The sequence below is a fragment of the Choloepus didactylus genome, chromosome 4, assembly GCF_015220235.1.
Source record: "Choloepus didactylus isolate mChoDid1 chromosome 4, mChoDid1.pri, whole genome shotgun sequence".
Lineage (NCBI taxonomy): Eukaryota > Metazoa > Chordata > Mammalia > Pilosa > Megalonychidae > Choloepus > Choloepus didactylus.
The window spans coordinates 54,797,412-54,812,679 of record NC_051310.1 but is presented as its reverse complement, the minus strand read 5'-3'; the positions used below and the strand labels follow the sequence as shown (position 1 = coordinate 54,812,679).

General features: G+C 37.0%; 1 protein-coding gene across 2 annotated transcripts in view; it reads right to left on the bottom strand.

Annotated features, from left to right (window-relative positions):
- The window catches only part of CCDC198 (coiled-coil domain containing 198), a 39,375-nt gene extending 25,122 nt beyond the window's left edge, over positions 1 to 14,253 (bottom strand). For both annotated transcript variants that reach the window (XM_037832632.1, XM_037832633.1), the window contains exons 1-2: positions 13,863 to 14,253; positions 11,190 to 11,272 (exon numbers count right to left, since the gene is read on the bottom strand). In XM_037832632.1, coding sequence (XP_037688560.1) covers positions 11,190 to 11,272; positions 13,863 to 14,085 — 306 coding nt within the window. In that variant the 5' untranslated portion in view covers positions 14,086 to 14,253. The remainder of the gene's footprint in view (positions 1 to 11,189; positions 11,273 to 13,862) is intronic.
- Between the last annotated feature and the right edge of the window lie 1,015 nt (positions 14,254 to 15,268).

Sequence of the window (15,268 nt, the reverse complement as noted above, 5' to 3'; positions counted from 1 at the left end):
CTCAGTAACCATCTATAACAGCAAAGTGCCAAGGAAGAAGCAAAATGAACAATCCATAACAAAACAAAAACAAGCCAACTAGATATTAAAAGAAACTGATAATTTGGCCAATTGGCCATCAGACAAGTTGGATTTTGCAAATTGATCTGGAGCCAATGGTTTAGGAATCAGTAGACCCGAGTCCCAATTCTGGCTCCACTGTTAACATGTTACCACATTACTTAATCTCTCTGAACCTCATTTTCCTCATCTGTAAAAAGTTTTTAATAACAGTAGCATAATAATACTTGTGAGGAGTCTACAATGCATGCATCTAATCTGCTTGGCAGAGGGCTTGGCAATGGCAGGTATCAATACATATCTGCTAGAAATAGGGGTACTAAGTATAGGAATGAGGGGAGAATCCTCTCCCCATAGTCACACACCACAAAAGATCAGACTGAACCTTGCAACTGTTTGTGGTAGATTGAATTATGTACCCCCAATTTTTGCATGTTCTTAGTTTTAATCCACTTTCCTGTGGGTGTGAACCCATTGTAAATAGGATCTCTAGGGAAAAAAAGCCAGATGTGGTCAAACACAAGATAAACATTTCCCTGGACCAGAAAGCAGAACAGAAATGTGAAAGTTTGAGAGAGGCTATGTCACATGGCATTGAGGCCTCCTGGTGGCTGTGAGTTATTTCTGTGAGTTAAAGGGACCTCAAAATACTCCACATAAGATGGGAAGCCAAAGCCAGTCTCACAGCTTGGAAATCAAGGGCTGAGTTGATCTCCACCACTCACCACATATAAATGTAAGCTGGGAGATTTGTTTTATAAACATTATCAAAAAAGTTGAATATGAAGAAGTTAAGACTTTATACCAATAAATTCAAAAGCTTAGATAAATGGATAATTTTTTTTGGAAAAATACTAATTAGCAAAATTGAGTAAGGAAGAAATATAATACCTGATTTAAACAAGAATAAAATAAATTGAGTTGGTAGGAAAATTACTCAATCCCCCTGAAAGTCCACATGGCCAAAGATGGCTTCACAGGCCCATTTTACTTTTGAGGAACGGATAACACCTGTGTTATATCAAATGCTTTAGAGAATAGAAGAGAGGGAAAGGTAATCAACTCATTTTTCAGGACTAGAATAAAATTGGAAAAAGAAAGTATAAGAAAGTTACATATCAACTTTGCTTATGAAAATACATATAAAAAGCCTCAGCAAATAAAATTTAGCAATGTATTTATATGTATCTCATGACCAAGTAAGATTTATGCTAGGAATGCAAGCATGGGTCAACATCGTAAAATCTATTAGCACTTATATCTACAGATTAAAAGGAGAATCCATATGAGAATTTTAATATATGGAGGAAAAAATTAATACAGTTTAATACTCAGTATGGATTAAAAAAAATTACCTCTCAGCATACTAGGAATAAAGGAATGTCTAAAACTTAATAGAGGGCATTGTGCCAGCATCTTCCCTTTGTTCCTGCAGATCCACTCACCACATTTCCCTATCCTGTTCTCTGTCTTTTAACCATTAAGTCAGCAGTCTCTGCTGCCTTTTGGCTTCCCACTGGGTTCAGCCTCTGAGGAACCCTGGCAGGGAATCTAAGGGAGGAAAGAGTGAGGTCAGGGTATTTATTCCTCTGGCTCCTGCCCTGTGAGGTCCTGTTGGTTTTACTCTGTTCCTCAACAGAAGAGCACTGCCCCTCAGTGTGGTGGCTTCTACCTGACTCTCTTTTTCCTGGTTCCAGAAATCTGTCCCTCTCCTAGTCCCTTTGGCCTAGAGGTGGTGACCCCTCAGCTGCCACTAGTGGGTTACTGCAATATCCTCTGTGGCTCCCCCAAATCCAAACCTCTGTAAATAGTTACTTTGTAGAGAAAACGTCCTTGACTTATCCTGATTTGAGTGTACCATCTGTTTCCTTTTGGGATCCTGATGGATATTGACATCTATCAAAAACTTATTGCCAACATTGTACTTAGTTTTAGGCCCATTGATGTCATGGATAAGACAAGGATGCCCATTATCACTGCTTACATTCAACATTGCAAGGAAAGTTCTAGCCAATGTAAAAGTCAAGATAAACAAGAACAAGGTACAAGAATTAGGAAGAAAGAGAAAAAAATTCTTATTTATAAAAAGATATAACTGTTTACATAGAAAAATCTAGAAGAATCTACAGAAAATTAGAATTGCCAAAGTATTTCAATAAAGTTGTGACATACAAAAATAAGTATATAAAATTCAATAGCCTTCTTACACACCTGTAATAATCATTAGGGATTAAATGGGTAAAAAGATCCCAGTCATAATAAGGAGGGGAAAAAAAACCTATACTGTACATTGATGATCAGTCTTACATGTCAACTTGGCTAGGCTATGGTCTCCAGTTATTCAATCAAGCACTAATCTAGGTGTTGCTGTGAAGGTATTTTATTGATGTGATTAAACTCTGTAATCAGTTTACTTGACTTAAAGAAAGTTATCCTAATGTGGGTGGGCCTGATTCAATCAGTTGGAAGGCCTTCAGAGCAGAACTGAGGCACCCCTGAAGAAGAAATTCTGCCTGTGGACCGCAGCTTCAGTTTGTGCCTAAGAGTTGTCATCCACTCTTCCTGATGGCCTGTCCCAAGGGTTTTGGACTTGCCTGGGCAGCCTCCACAATTCCTTACAGTTCAATTCCTTGCAATAAATCTTTAAATATATATCCCCTACAGTTCTGTTTCTCTGCTTGAACCCTGACTGATACCGAGACTGAAAAGCAAACCTGGCAATGATCGCATAAGACTCCAGTGGAGAAATAATGAAACATTATTGAAAGATCTAAAAGAAAATCTGAGTAAATAGAGAGAGATATGCTCTGTTCGTGGTTTGGAAGATTCAATATTGTAAACATGTTCAGTTTTCTCCAAATTAACTATGCATGTGATACAATTCCAATTAGAATACTGACTTTTTTTTCATGGAATCTGACAAGATCCAAATTTCACCTGGTCCAGAAGTGGTCATCAATAGCAAGGCCATTCTCAAAAACAAGATGGGGAACTTGCCATATTAGATATCAAGACAAAATTAAGACAGTGTGGAAATTCTTGCTGGAACACAAAAATAGACCAATGCAACAGAAGAGAAAGTCCAGAAAGACTCAAGAAACTATGGAAAATTGATATATGACAGAGGAGACATTTCAAATCAGTGATCAAATAATACATGATTCAATAAACAGTGCTGGGACAACAGATTACTCAAATAGAAAAAAAAGTAAAATTAGATTCCAACTTTACTCCCACACACATATGACTTTTGTATGGATTAAGACCTAAATGTGAAAAGTTAAATATTACACATTTTAGAAAGAAGAAGAATAACTTTATGACCTTGTGGAAGATAAAAATTTCTTAGACAAGCTATTAGAAATACAAAACATATAGATGAAGGTTACTAAATTTGGAAGCACTACAAGTGGAAATTTTTCACCCAAACAAAAGTGAAAAAAGCGGATCATAGAAGATATTTGCAACACACATTACTAACAAAGGACTAGCTCAAATAAATATACGGAACTCGCAGAAATCAACAGGAAAAAGACAACAGAAAATGGGCAAAGGATCATCAGAAAAGATAAGGAAAGAGAATGTGTGTGACAAGCTATCTAGTACCAAAAACAATGTAATAAAACCATCCATGTCAGAACCACTCTCCTTATCTCACACCAGTAGTCTTTGTTCTCATCTTTCTCTCCTCTCCAATTCATTCATTCATTCATTCATTCAAATTTATTGTTCACCTGTGGATATGACTGGCACTGTTCTGGATGTTTTGATACATTACTGAAGACAAAAGACAAAAATCTCTGTCTATGCAGAGATTATATCCTTGTAGGGGACAGGGGGCAGTAAGAAAATATACAATGAACTTAATAGATAAATAAATTGCTTGGTATATTAGATGGAAATAAGTGCCTTGGGGAAAAGAAAAGGCAGTAGAAGAGTCATGGGAGTCAGAGCGCTGGGGTGAAGGTTGCAATTGTCAACTGGTTAGTCAGGGTAGACTTTGAAGGGAAGGTGAGATTTGAGCAAACCTTTGAAGAAGATGAGGGAGCTATCCAAGGAGATATCCTGAAGTCATACTATATGGGGGTGGGAGGTGGGGAATCTCCACCTAGGGCTGAACCTGAGATGCTCGGATGAGAAGGTGAATTGAGCCAGAGAGGACAGTGATGATCAACTCTCCGTCATGGGGTGGGCACATTGATTCAGAGTTTCCTACACAGCCTCTCAGATCTCAGCAGCTCCAACTAGTAGAACCTTAGTTCATGCCCTGCTCTTTACTTGAGGAGTAGATGATCAGGAAGTGGAGCGTGCCAAATATGCAGCTCAAATTATTTAGGATGCAATTAGATTTGGTTTAATAATTAAAAATACTTCTAGAATTTTCTTCAGCAGGGATTAGGCTATTAATTAGCATGTCATGGGAACCCAGCATTTATTATTCTCTCAAAAACCCATTTGTGGTGGAAAATGTGCTGAGCCTCATTTGTGAAGATAATTATAGTTAATATCTTTGAGGGTGTCTGCCAAGTTCCCAGTGATTTCCCTCTTCTCTGGGAGCTGACTCCAGACTCCACAGGGGTGGATCCTGTGCCCACATTTCTACTGCATGAGCATATCCTCTGGTCATAGCCCATTGGACCAGAGCTGGAATCATGCACAAAGCTGAGCCAATAAAATATTTTCTCCCAGGAATTAGGAATTGGAGTCAAAAGAGTCAGATCCATCTGTCTATTTGACTGGAACTGTAAGATGCAAACTCAGGGTGGTCTGTTTCATCTTGTAGTCTTGAGGAGCAGAGAAAGCCCATCTGCAGGGTGAGAGAGTATAGTAAATGCACAGAGAAAAGTTTAGGGGAGATGTGTTTAGAGTTCTTCTGCTTTTCAGGTTCCAGTCTCCTGGGTTCTATAGAACATTTTTAAGTCCCTGTAATATACCCCACTGGTTTCTTCAGCTGGTCAACTGGACTCCTAATACAGTGATGCTCCAAGTCCACAGTAGCAGGGAGTGCACTTTAAGTGAATATTTTTTTTCCAGCAGAGATGATAGGTCTCATTGTCATTCATTTATATATTCATTAATTCATTAATTATGTGGCACATATTAAGTTTTGGTGGCTAAAGGTATAACTGAATAAGAAATAATCTTTGCACTCAAATAATTCATTGCCGTGATTCTTCATTTTTAAGGTGATTGATTAGGGTGTAGAAATGTAATCATTCACTCTGAAATACCCAAGTTCTCTTTTTGAGCATGATTTATTATTGGGAGAATCAATGACTAACCTTGTCTTATTTAGGGTTAATAGATATAAAAAAAGTGCTTTGTAAATTATAGAATGCTATAGAAATGTTTTTCACTGGTTATAGTAAAATCTGCTATTTGAATTAGCTTAGAGGCTTTATAGGAACATATACTAAAATATTCCTTCAAAAGGAAGCATTTGTAAAGGAATAAAACAAAAGTTTTCAAATTGCCCAATTCGACTACAGATATGCTCAAATTTCTAAAATTAGATATCAATTTAATATATTTGTACTTTATTTTTCTTTAACCAAACAATATTTTGAGGTTTCTAATATTTTGGGAAAAGATGATCTTTTGGGGACAAAAGATATAGTCACTTCAAATAATGGCTGCGAGCTTCTGGAGAAACCAACAGAAATGGAATGATGCCCAACAAATAAGCTCAACGCACCCCTGAAATCAGTTCAGGTATCTGCGTGAATTGTGCAGCAGGTGGGGTTTGGCTCCAATTCCCTTTTTCAAAAGCCGGTGATAGATCCTGCTCACAAGTGAGCCCCAAACCCTCATTTTAGTTGATGCTTAGTTTTAAGGACCCACTCAGATCTCCTTACCCTTCTAGGGTGAGAGTTCTTAGAATTTATAGATTTCCTGAGAGAACCTGTTAAATATTCATTAAGGTGAATGCATTGAAAGGTCTTTAAGACTTGTAATGTCATAGGAAAATGAAAAAAATCTATAGGAAGCTTCTTCACATTCCCCAAAATGTCAAGATCTTCAAATTTCACAAAAGATAAGCAACAAAAAGGCGTGGAATTCTAATCCTTCAAAATAATCTTGTCTTAAAGATGAAAACCAGACTTAACTATTTCCTATTGGAAAAGACTTAGATTCTAGAGGCTAATTTTCTAATTTTATTATTTTAATTTCCTAGAGACAGTAGTCTCCTCTATGGTTTTCAGAAATAAAAGACATGTTTAGTTCGTAAAAGGTCCTCTGGCCTGATAGTGAAGACTTTAGTTCTGCCTGCCCTTGCTGTGTGACTTCGGGCAAGTCACATAATATCTCTGTACCTAAATTTCCTTGAATGTCAGGTGAGGATAATATCTGTCCTGCCCATTTCTCTGGATTGTTGTGATGTGCAATGACTGACACGATATCACAAGTTCATAATGCAATGTGAAACAGTTTTAGAAGTGATAAGGAAAGTATCCATCTGAAACCAAAATAGCTGAAATGATTTAGACTGGGGCTGAGAAGCACGAGATGTGTCCCTGGAGAACAGGATATCATGGGGTCTGGTGCCAAGAGCAGAAAGAAATCCCGGAAAGGAGATGGATCCTAAAGGTAAACATTGCCTGTTTTACAACATACACAACTGTATTAGTATCATACTTTGAAAAACCATCATAGTTTTGCTCTTATAGAGTGAATCCTGTTTGCTATCCCCTGTTTTTCTGACTGTTGTTCAGAACTGGCTTTTTTTTTTTAATTGTGAACTTTAACATATATACACAACAGTGATAGCTTTCAAAGTACGATTTCACAAGCAGTTAGAGAGTAAATTTCAAAAAATGTCATGGGTCACAGTTCCACAACTTCAGCCATTCCATTATTGTAAAATACAACATACATACAGAAAGTTGTCAACTTGTGATGTACAGCTCAAAAAGCAGTTATATAGGTAATTAAAAAAACTGTTATGGATTATAGTTTCACAGTCTCAGTACCTTCCCTATTATGCAATACAAGGTATATACAGAAAGGTGAATTCAAGGCACAATTCACTGAGCAGCTATAGAGCAAAGGATGTTATAGGCTATAGTTCCACCATGTCATTTACCTCCTTCTAGCCTTTCCAAAACCCCAGCATCCAAAATATATATATAATTAAAGTTTCAGTATTCATAGACCTTTGTTAAATCTTATCTTCTTTGTTACTACCCCTTCCTCTCACTTAATCTCTTTCTCCATCTTCAGGGGTGTCTAGGCAGTGAGCACCCTAACTTGTTCATATTAAAAGGAGGTGTCGATAGTATGGGGAAGGGAGCTGCATCTGATTGTTGATCTTAAAGAGGCTGTTGCCTCTGTGTTTTAGGACTTGTCTGGTATAGGAACAGTCTGGTGGATTTAAGTTTTTGAGAGATAAAATTAAGTGAGTGGATCTTTTATAGAATCTCAGGTAGGGACCTAGGTATTTGGGGATTGATTTTGGGGAGCCTGGCATACTGTGGCCATTTGGGATGTCTAGCTGGAGCTTGCATAAGAGAAACCTCCAGGATAGCCTCTTGACTCTGTTTGGGATCTCTCAGCCACTGTGACCTCAGCTTGTTACCTTTTTTTCTCCTTTTGGTCAAGTAGGCATTTTCAATCCCTTGCTGCCAGGCCCAGGCTCATTCCGGGGTGTCATGTCCCATGTCGGTAGGGAGATTCATTCCCCAGGGAGTCAGGTCCCTTGTAGGGGGGAAGAGGGGAGGGAGGCTAATGAATTTATTTGCTGAGTTGGGCTTAGAGAGAGAAAGTCCATATCTGAGCAACAAAAGAGGTTCCCTGGAGGTGCCTCTTAAGCACAATTATAGGGGGGCTCAGCCTGCCATTTACAACCCTAAATTTCACAACAGCAAGCCTCAAGTCAAGGGCTTGATTTATTGAGTAGTGGGTTCCGAAGTTCACTTAATATATATTCTATCCAAGGATGAATGGTCAGTTTCTCACATTATCTTCACTTAGTTGTACAATCATCATCACTCTCAACTTTAAACAATTAGCAGAACATAATGCATCCGAGAGTTCTTATAAGCTGCTAATTATTCATCCCTAGTATTAGTGTAGATTTGGTAAGATATTCCTATTAAATACAGTCTTTAATATGTAATGGGTAGCTTTTCCATTATACTCTGTTGTTAACCCTCTGCACCAGTGTCAATCCTTTGTATATCATGGCACAAATTATTTAGGTTTATGGTGCTACTCTGTGGGTTACATGCAAAACTGGCTATTTTTCATTTGAGAACTTTGGAAATGGATCTGATGTTAATACATTTTCATTCTGTGTACACACTCATGCACTCACATACACATGTAAGGGGAATGCCAAGGCAGACTTGTGAATCCTGTGATCATTGGAAATAGGCAGCCTTTTGTCTAGGAGAGTTCCATTTTACCAAGGAGAGCAGCTGACCTGGAAAAGTGTCCATACATGCTCTTAGCTCAGGTCTACTGTGATTGCTGACTCTCAGCTTTGTCTCTGATGATCAGCATTTTAGTCCTGCTTGTCTAATTTGAGAGACTGTTCCTACACTCTCAACTATGCCATTTCCCATGGTGGGATAAGGATACTGGCTAAAGCTAACAATAGCGGAACTAGAAACGAGAACTCTCAACAACCTTAAAGGCAAATGGCTAAATAAGCTTCCGAACATTCGATTCTGAGACATTAATCTGAACAAAATCTTCCTTTAAGTATATTCTATTTTCTTTTTAAAAGCCCACTAGTGAATTTTGCATAAGTTATGATTTGTGGATTTGATGGTCTCTGGCAGCATGATGATGCACAGTCCATGGCACATGTCACATATTCCCTAAATGATAGATTTTAGGCAAAGGGACATTTGGGCAAGACTGACTATTTTGCCCGTGGAATCCAAGGGACCTTTAGATATCGTATAAACTTTAAGCAAAGCAAGATCAAAAGGAGCATGGGATAACAGTGAAAACTCACAGAGAAAGATAAGGGAATTCAATGGACAAATGCTGTTGAGCACTAACTATGTGCCAGGTGCCAAGTTAAACAGTGGGAGAAACAGATATTAATCAAATAATACAAATATATTGTAACTACAAACTGTAATCATTATTAAGTAATACTTAACACCCAATCATTATTAGGTAATAATTGTGAAAGATAACTTTCACAATTAATTTTATAGCCTTCTTTATTCTTTGAAGTTGGTAGGATAGTAGTTAAAACAGTGTTAAACCAGACTGCTTGGGTTTGAAACTTGACTTGAACATGTATTAGCTGTGTGACTTGGGCAAGTTATTAAACCTCTCTGCACTTCAGTCTCCTTATCTGTAAAATTGGCTAATAATAACACATACTTTAGAGTTGTGAGGATTGAATGAAATATCTATATATGTAAATATACATAGATATATATCTCTCTTGGAACAGTTTCTGATATGTGTAAGTTCTATGAATGTATTACCTACCAGTATTTTAATAATTACTGAAAGTTATTGATGAGATTGTTAAGATATTTGTTAAATGCAGGAAGCGACTTACGCTTCTAGTAATGGCAAGCTAGGGAATTCAGCCCTAACTTCTCATTGAGGCAACCAATAAAAGCTGGATGTTATATATATATATGTATATATATCTTTGTAAAAGCACCAATGAACTAATAGGATAGTGAGGAAAAAAATAACAGGAAAACCTAAGAAAAAGTGAAAGTGGAGCATGGGGTTGCAATGCCTAAATAATAACCAACTCTTTTCCTCTTTTAGCTACAAACTATACAAGGAAGGCTAAGATGGTCAGGTGTCCAGTTTTTATGTGGAACTTGAAGCATTTGAGCTTTCTGCACCAGAAAAGAAACTGAGGAAATGCAGGACCAATGTGTAAACACAATAGACACAAGCTGTGCTTGATGCTGGTTCATGCTCTAGACCTTTTCCAAGCACCCCTTGGCGGAGAGAAAGATTTATTGATGACAATGCAGGAGCATTAGGTAACAATGTACAGCTTTTTTTACTGCCATAGCCTTGAATTCATACTAATGTTGCTTTCTAGACAGTCACAAGGCTGACCCCCTGTCCTTTTTGCCTCCACCAAAAACTCTGTTAATTTATATTCGTTAAAACTAGCTCGTATCTATTTCCATTTCTGCATCAAATACTGGTGCCAAAAGACTTGTTAGCCTCCAAAGTCATTATTGGGTATTTAAGTGCAAAAGACGAGTGCTGCTAAAGTAAGGAGTGAACTTGTGATGGTTAAAACTCACACAATTTAAGGTTAAATATTAGATGGCATGTAGTTGTTAGTAAATACCCCATATGTAAATATACCATATATGCATTTAGTTGTTGTTGTTCATATTGAAACTCTGTGGTACCTTTTTTCCTCCTAATTAGATTCACATTCTGCCCTGAAAGCAAGAAAGCCAGTCATGATGGAATCAGAAGGCCAGTCAATATGACGGAGATTTTAGTTGCAAGAGTTGCAGACTTAGGCAAGGTTGGTAGGAAGGTCATGCAGGCACATGCTTTGCAATTTCTGCTAAATGCTGCCTTGAAATCCACTGCGCCAATTTCACTCACCAGTTAACATTTAGAGTGATAAAAGGTTAGGGATAGAAGGGCTATAGAGATCACCAACGCTGGCAACTAAGAGCGCAGGCTTTGGGGACTGGGTTGATTTTGGGCAAGTTACTTAACTCTCTGAACCACATGTATACAATGTGATTATATTTCTTTCTCAAAGAGGGTATGAGGGGAGATCATGTTGCCTGGGATAGTGTCTAACTTGCAATAGGTGGTTATTAAATAGTAGTTGTCGTTATTATTAGAAGTGACTTTCCCATTATTAGAAGTGACTTTCCCATTATTAGAAGTGACTTTCTCCAACTTGTCAGGTCCCTGGATTCCCACCATGCCTACTTCCCTGCTACTATACTTGCCTCTTTTGGTGGTGGGTCTTAAAAGTGAAATAATTATAAAAGTAAAATCCTAAAGAAGTACGATCTTTGTCATTGACAACATTCTCTTTAACAACATATTCGTTAACAGCTTGGTCATTATCAATATACCTCTTTTATGATTATAATTAAAAAGGGATGTTACCATTAAATCCAAGAAATTCCTTATGAAGCCTTTTAAATTCATCTTACTTGAGGTCTTCTGGGTGGATGCCTTTTAATAATACTGGTTTCTCCCTCTTCCCGTGGAATGTCAAAATACATGGCCCTGGGCACTTGAAGGATTGGGGGAGAAATAAGAACAAACAATTTGCTATTAAATTAGGCTGATCATTAGTTATTTGACAATGTTAGCACAATTTTGAATCTTTTCAGTTGTATGGTATATGTCTAACCTATGGTTTGAATGTGGAGATAAAATATAATGCAGGGACCCAATATGGATGCAAATGATAAAATATTAGCCAGGACATAAGATTTAATTTCTGCCTCCCTCATTTTCTCCCTGGGTTGACATATAGAGGAAGAACTGCAAAATTAACAATGTATTGACTACAAATGCTAGTCCAACATAGAATTTGGCCTGGAAAATACAAACTTCGATTTACTTTTATCAATAAGATGTCCATGAAATCTCCCCAAAATAAATATAGGAAATCAGAAAAAAATACAGCTTTAAGATATGAAAATAAATTCTCTTTTCAGGTGAAATAGATAGATGATAGGTAAGTAGATAGATATAGATATAGATATAGATATAGATATAGATATAGATATAGATATAGATATAGATATATGTCCGGCGCTAGGCCAAATCCGGAAGGTGGCTGCTCACAGATATAGATATATCATTAGATAGAGAGGTGATAATGAAATGGAGCATGAGTGTGTGATAGGAGTGTGCAATGCTTGGCTTTGCATGTTCCAGATTAAATAGCGTCTTCAACTAGGGAAAGGAATTCCCACAAGTTGCCACTGTAATAAAACAGATCAATATTCTTTCCCGATGAAACAAGCCAGGGCTACAGAGTTAAGCCTCTGTTAGGAATCATTGAGGCTCAACAGATTCATTATGAATTTTATTTTTTATCTTGATTCTCCTATGCCCTTAGGACTGCTAACATGACCAATACCACATGAATAAAATTCTTGACTTTTCTTTTTAAAAATCAGGAGGCATTCTGATTTCCAGATTTTTGCACCGAACATCTTTTAGTCCCACTTTGCAATGTAAATGGAGAACCCCTGGGTAACTATGTGTCTCTATCCTTAAGACATTGGATGACAAAAGATGCCAGCTGTGGTGATGAATGCACAACTATATGATGATGCTGTGAACAACTGTTTTACACTTTTAATGATTGTATGGTATGTGAATATATTTCAATTAAAAAAAAAAGTAAATGAGGGGGGAGGAGGGGTATGGGATGCTTTGAGAGTTCTCTTTTACTTTTATTTTTATTTTCATTTTTTGGAGAGATGAAAATGTTCAAAAATTGACTGTGGTGTTGAATGCACAACTATATGATGAAAATGTGAACAACTGTTGTGCACTTTGGATGATTGTATGGTATGTGAATATATTTCAATAAAATTGCATTTAAAAAAAAAGATGTCAGCCTTCAGTACAGAAACAAACAAACAAAAAACATTGGATTTAAAAATATAAATATTTTTGGCAAATTTTTTTCAGAAGCCTGGCTACTCATTTTTGTACTGTGTTTTGAATGATAGCACTCCATTATTTAATTTGGTTCTCCTAAGATGTCAAGGGCTGTGTCAGGAGGTTATTTTTACCCCTGAATTTTAGGTGAATAAAATTGATTAAATAACTTTCCCAAAGTCATGTGATTTGGTATTTGGTGGAATTGGGGTTAGAACATGAGCCCTTGAAAATAGTGATCAGAATTCTTGCCATCCCTTTGATATTTGTATTTGAATATGATTTTGCCATTTCAAAAATAAGCACATTTTCTAGTTGGGACTCTAAAGCACTAGAACCATCTTTCACCATTCGGCTACCAAAATCTTGAAATTGGATAAGTTATCAGTTCTCTGGAAGGTATCCATGAAAATGATTCTAGGTACTGAAAGAGAATATAAGGCTTTCTGGCCAAGTCCTCTAATAAGGAGAACTTATTTGTGTTATTGATTCAGAATGTGAACAAAAGAGAAAATGAATATAGTTGAAATGTCTGCTTAATTATCGTAGTGGTTGTCCTAAAACACATTACATGCCTTATAAAATATCCAGAGGTAATTTATAGCCCCTTCAGTCTCAGAGCTTCCAATCACAGTGGAAAAAAATTCTTAGTGCTCTTCAGATGAGCATGAAAGAGATGGAGTTGGGAAGGGGGTGACCCTCCGCTCATCTGTATTGCAATAAATCAGTCCTGTTTGGAATGGTTTCTCAATTCACATTAAAATAGAATCATTCCTAATGTGTTGCTTTCAAAACAACAAAGCCTAATGCATTAAACTGTACTGGAGAGAATGATTTAAATTTAGAATCTAGCTGAAACACATGATTACAATCATTTATCACATCAATATCTATATAATTTTAATGTTCTGGCAAAGCTGTGTCTAAACTTTGAAACACTGTAAACTAAGCTGAAACAAAACGAGTCTTTTCTTCTCATATGGAGTAATGAAAAAGCCCTTTGGACAAAGTTTACACACCCATTCTAATGTAACCAGAACAATACTTTCAATGGGTAAACATTCAGTCCTTATTAAAAGATGTTCCCCTACATGTCAATAATTTGAAACTTTCTGAGACTATGGTGATAGACAGTCAAGTGAATCTACCAATAACTCTTCTCGGCCCTGATACACGAATCTCATGCTGCGGTTTACGCTTACCTGCAGAATATCTTCCATACCACGTCTCTCGTAGAGGTGGCAGCTGCACTTCCAAAGCTTTATTCTGGTCCTGCAGTCTCGCAAGGGAATATAAACTCTTTTCTTCCAGATTCTGATGGAATGCAAAGTCCACGGCGCAGGCTGAGGAGGTTTCTTCCTCTTTGTTTTGCAAGGGCACTACTTTTGTCACCCTAGGGTGAGCCTTAGAGTGGCTCAGGCCCATTTCACATTCAAAGGAGAACTCCAAGGGAAGTGGTTTGGGACCTCTCACGTAGCTTGTTTTCAGAAGCTTTCCTCTAAGTTTTTCCTGGATTTACAAAACAGTCATTCCTTCATCTCTTTCTAGCTCTATTTCACCAGGCACTAACCCCACTGGCCACTCCCTGGGAGGCTGGTTCCCATGGATACTTCCCTTCAACTCCTACTTGGCTGTTCCAGACCCCAAAGAATCCAGTTAAACATTGACTTGGTTATGTTACTTTCTGAAAGGCTCAGTGGTAGGAAATGGAAACCACTATTGATCATTAAACAGATCTCTAACACCAGGAAGGCCATTACCAGACATGTAGAGCTGCGGCTTACAGAAGTCTGAAATTTGACCCTTTCATTGTGTGCACTGAAAACTACTGTAAGAATATTTGTAAGAACACTATTTGTAAGAATCAGTAATCAAAAGTGGCTAAATCACCTTGGAAATACGGAGATGCTTGCTAATTACCAAGGGCTTTGTAATCTTATTTTAATTTAAAAATGTATCTTGCAAATATGGAAAAATGAAGCAAGGTAATTAAAGATTCAATCATTCTATTTCTCTGTTGCTAACCTTGTCTTTGAAAGGGCCAAGTACATTGCTGGCTGGCAGAAAGACAATAGAAGGATTTTACACCCCTGGGGTTGAGGGACAAACTTCTTGAATGAACGGTTTATATAAATTCTTGAGCTTCCAAAAAATAGCCCATTTATTTTGTTTAAAAAAAAAAAAAAACAGAAAAAGACAGGAAGGAAATGTGCTAATATATTGAGTATTTTTGGTTGGTGGGATTATGGGTGATTTTTATTTTATTCTTTATGCTTAGAACTCACTTTCAAGTTCTAATTGTTCATGATCATAGATTACGTGTTTTTCACATTTCCCTTAGAGAAGCTCTAAGAAATTTATTTTTCAGTTTTGCAGAATCCATTTGCTAAGAGCATAATATGGTGTTTGGAAAATCTTGATAGTTAATAGAGTTCATCTAATAAGATATCTGAGTTTAATTTTTTCCTAATCACTCTTTTTGCATTTTATACGCAATTTTCTTTGTGGCAGAGTGACTTGGAAGAAAGAATTATATATTAATAGTATCTGCAAACAAAATTACCTTTGGCAACTGGAGACTATTTAATTATAAAGATAGAAGTACTCA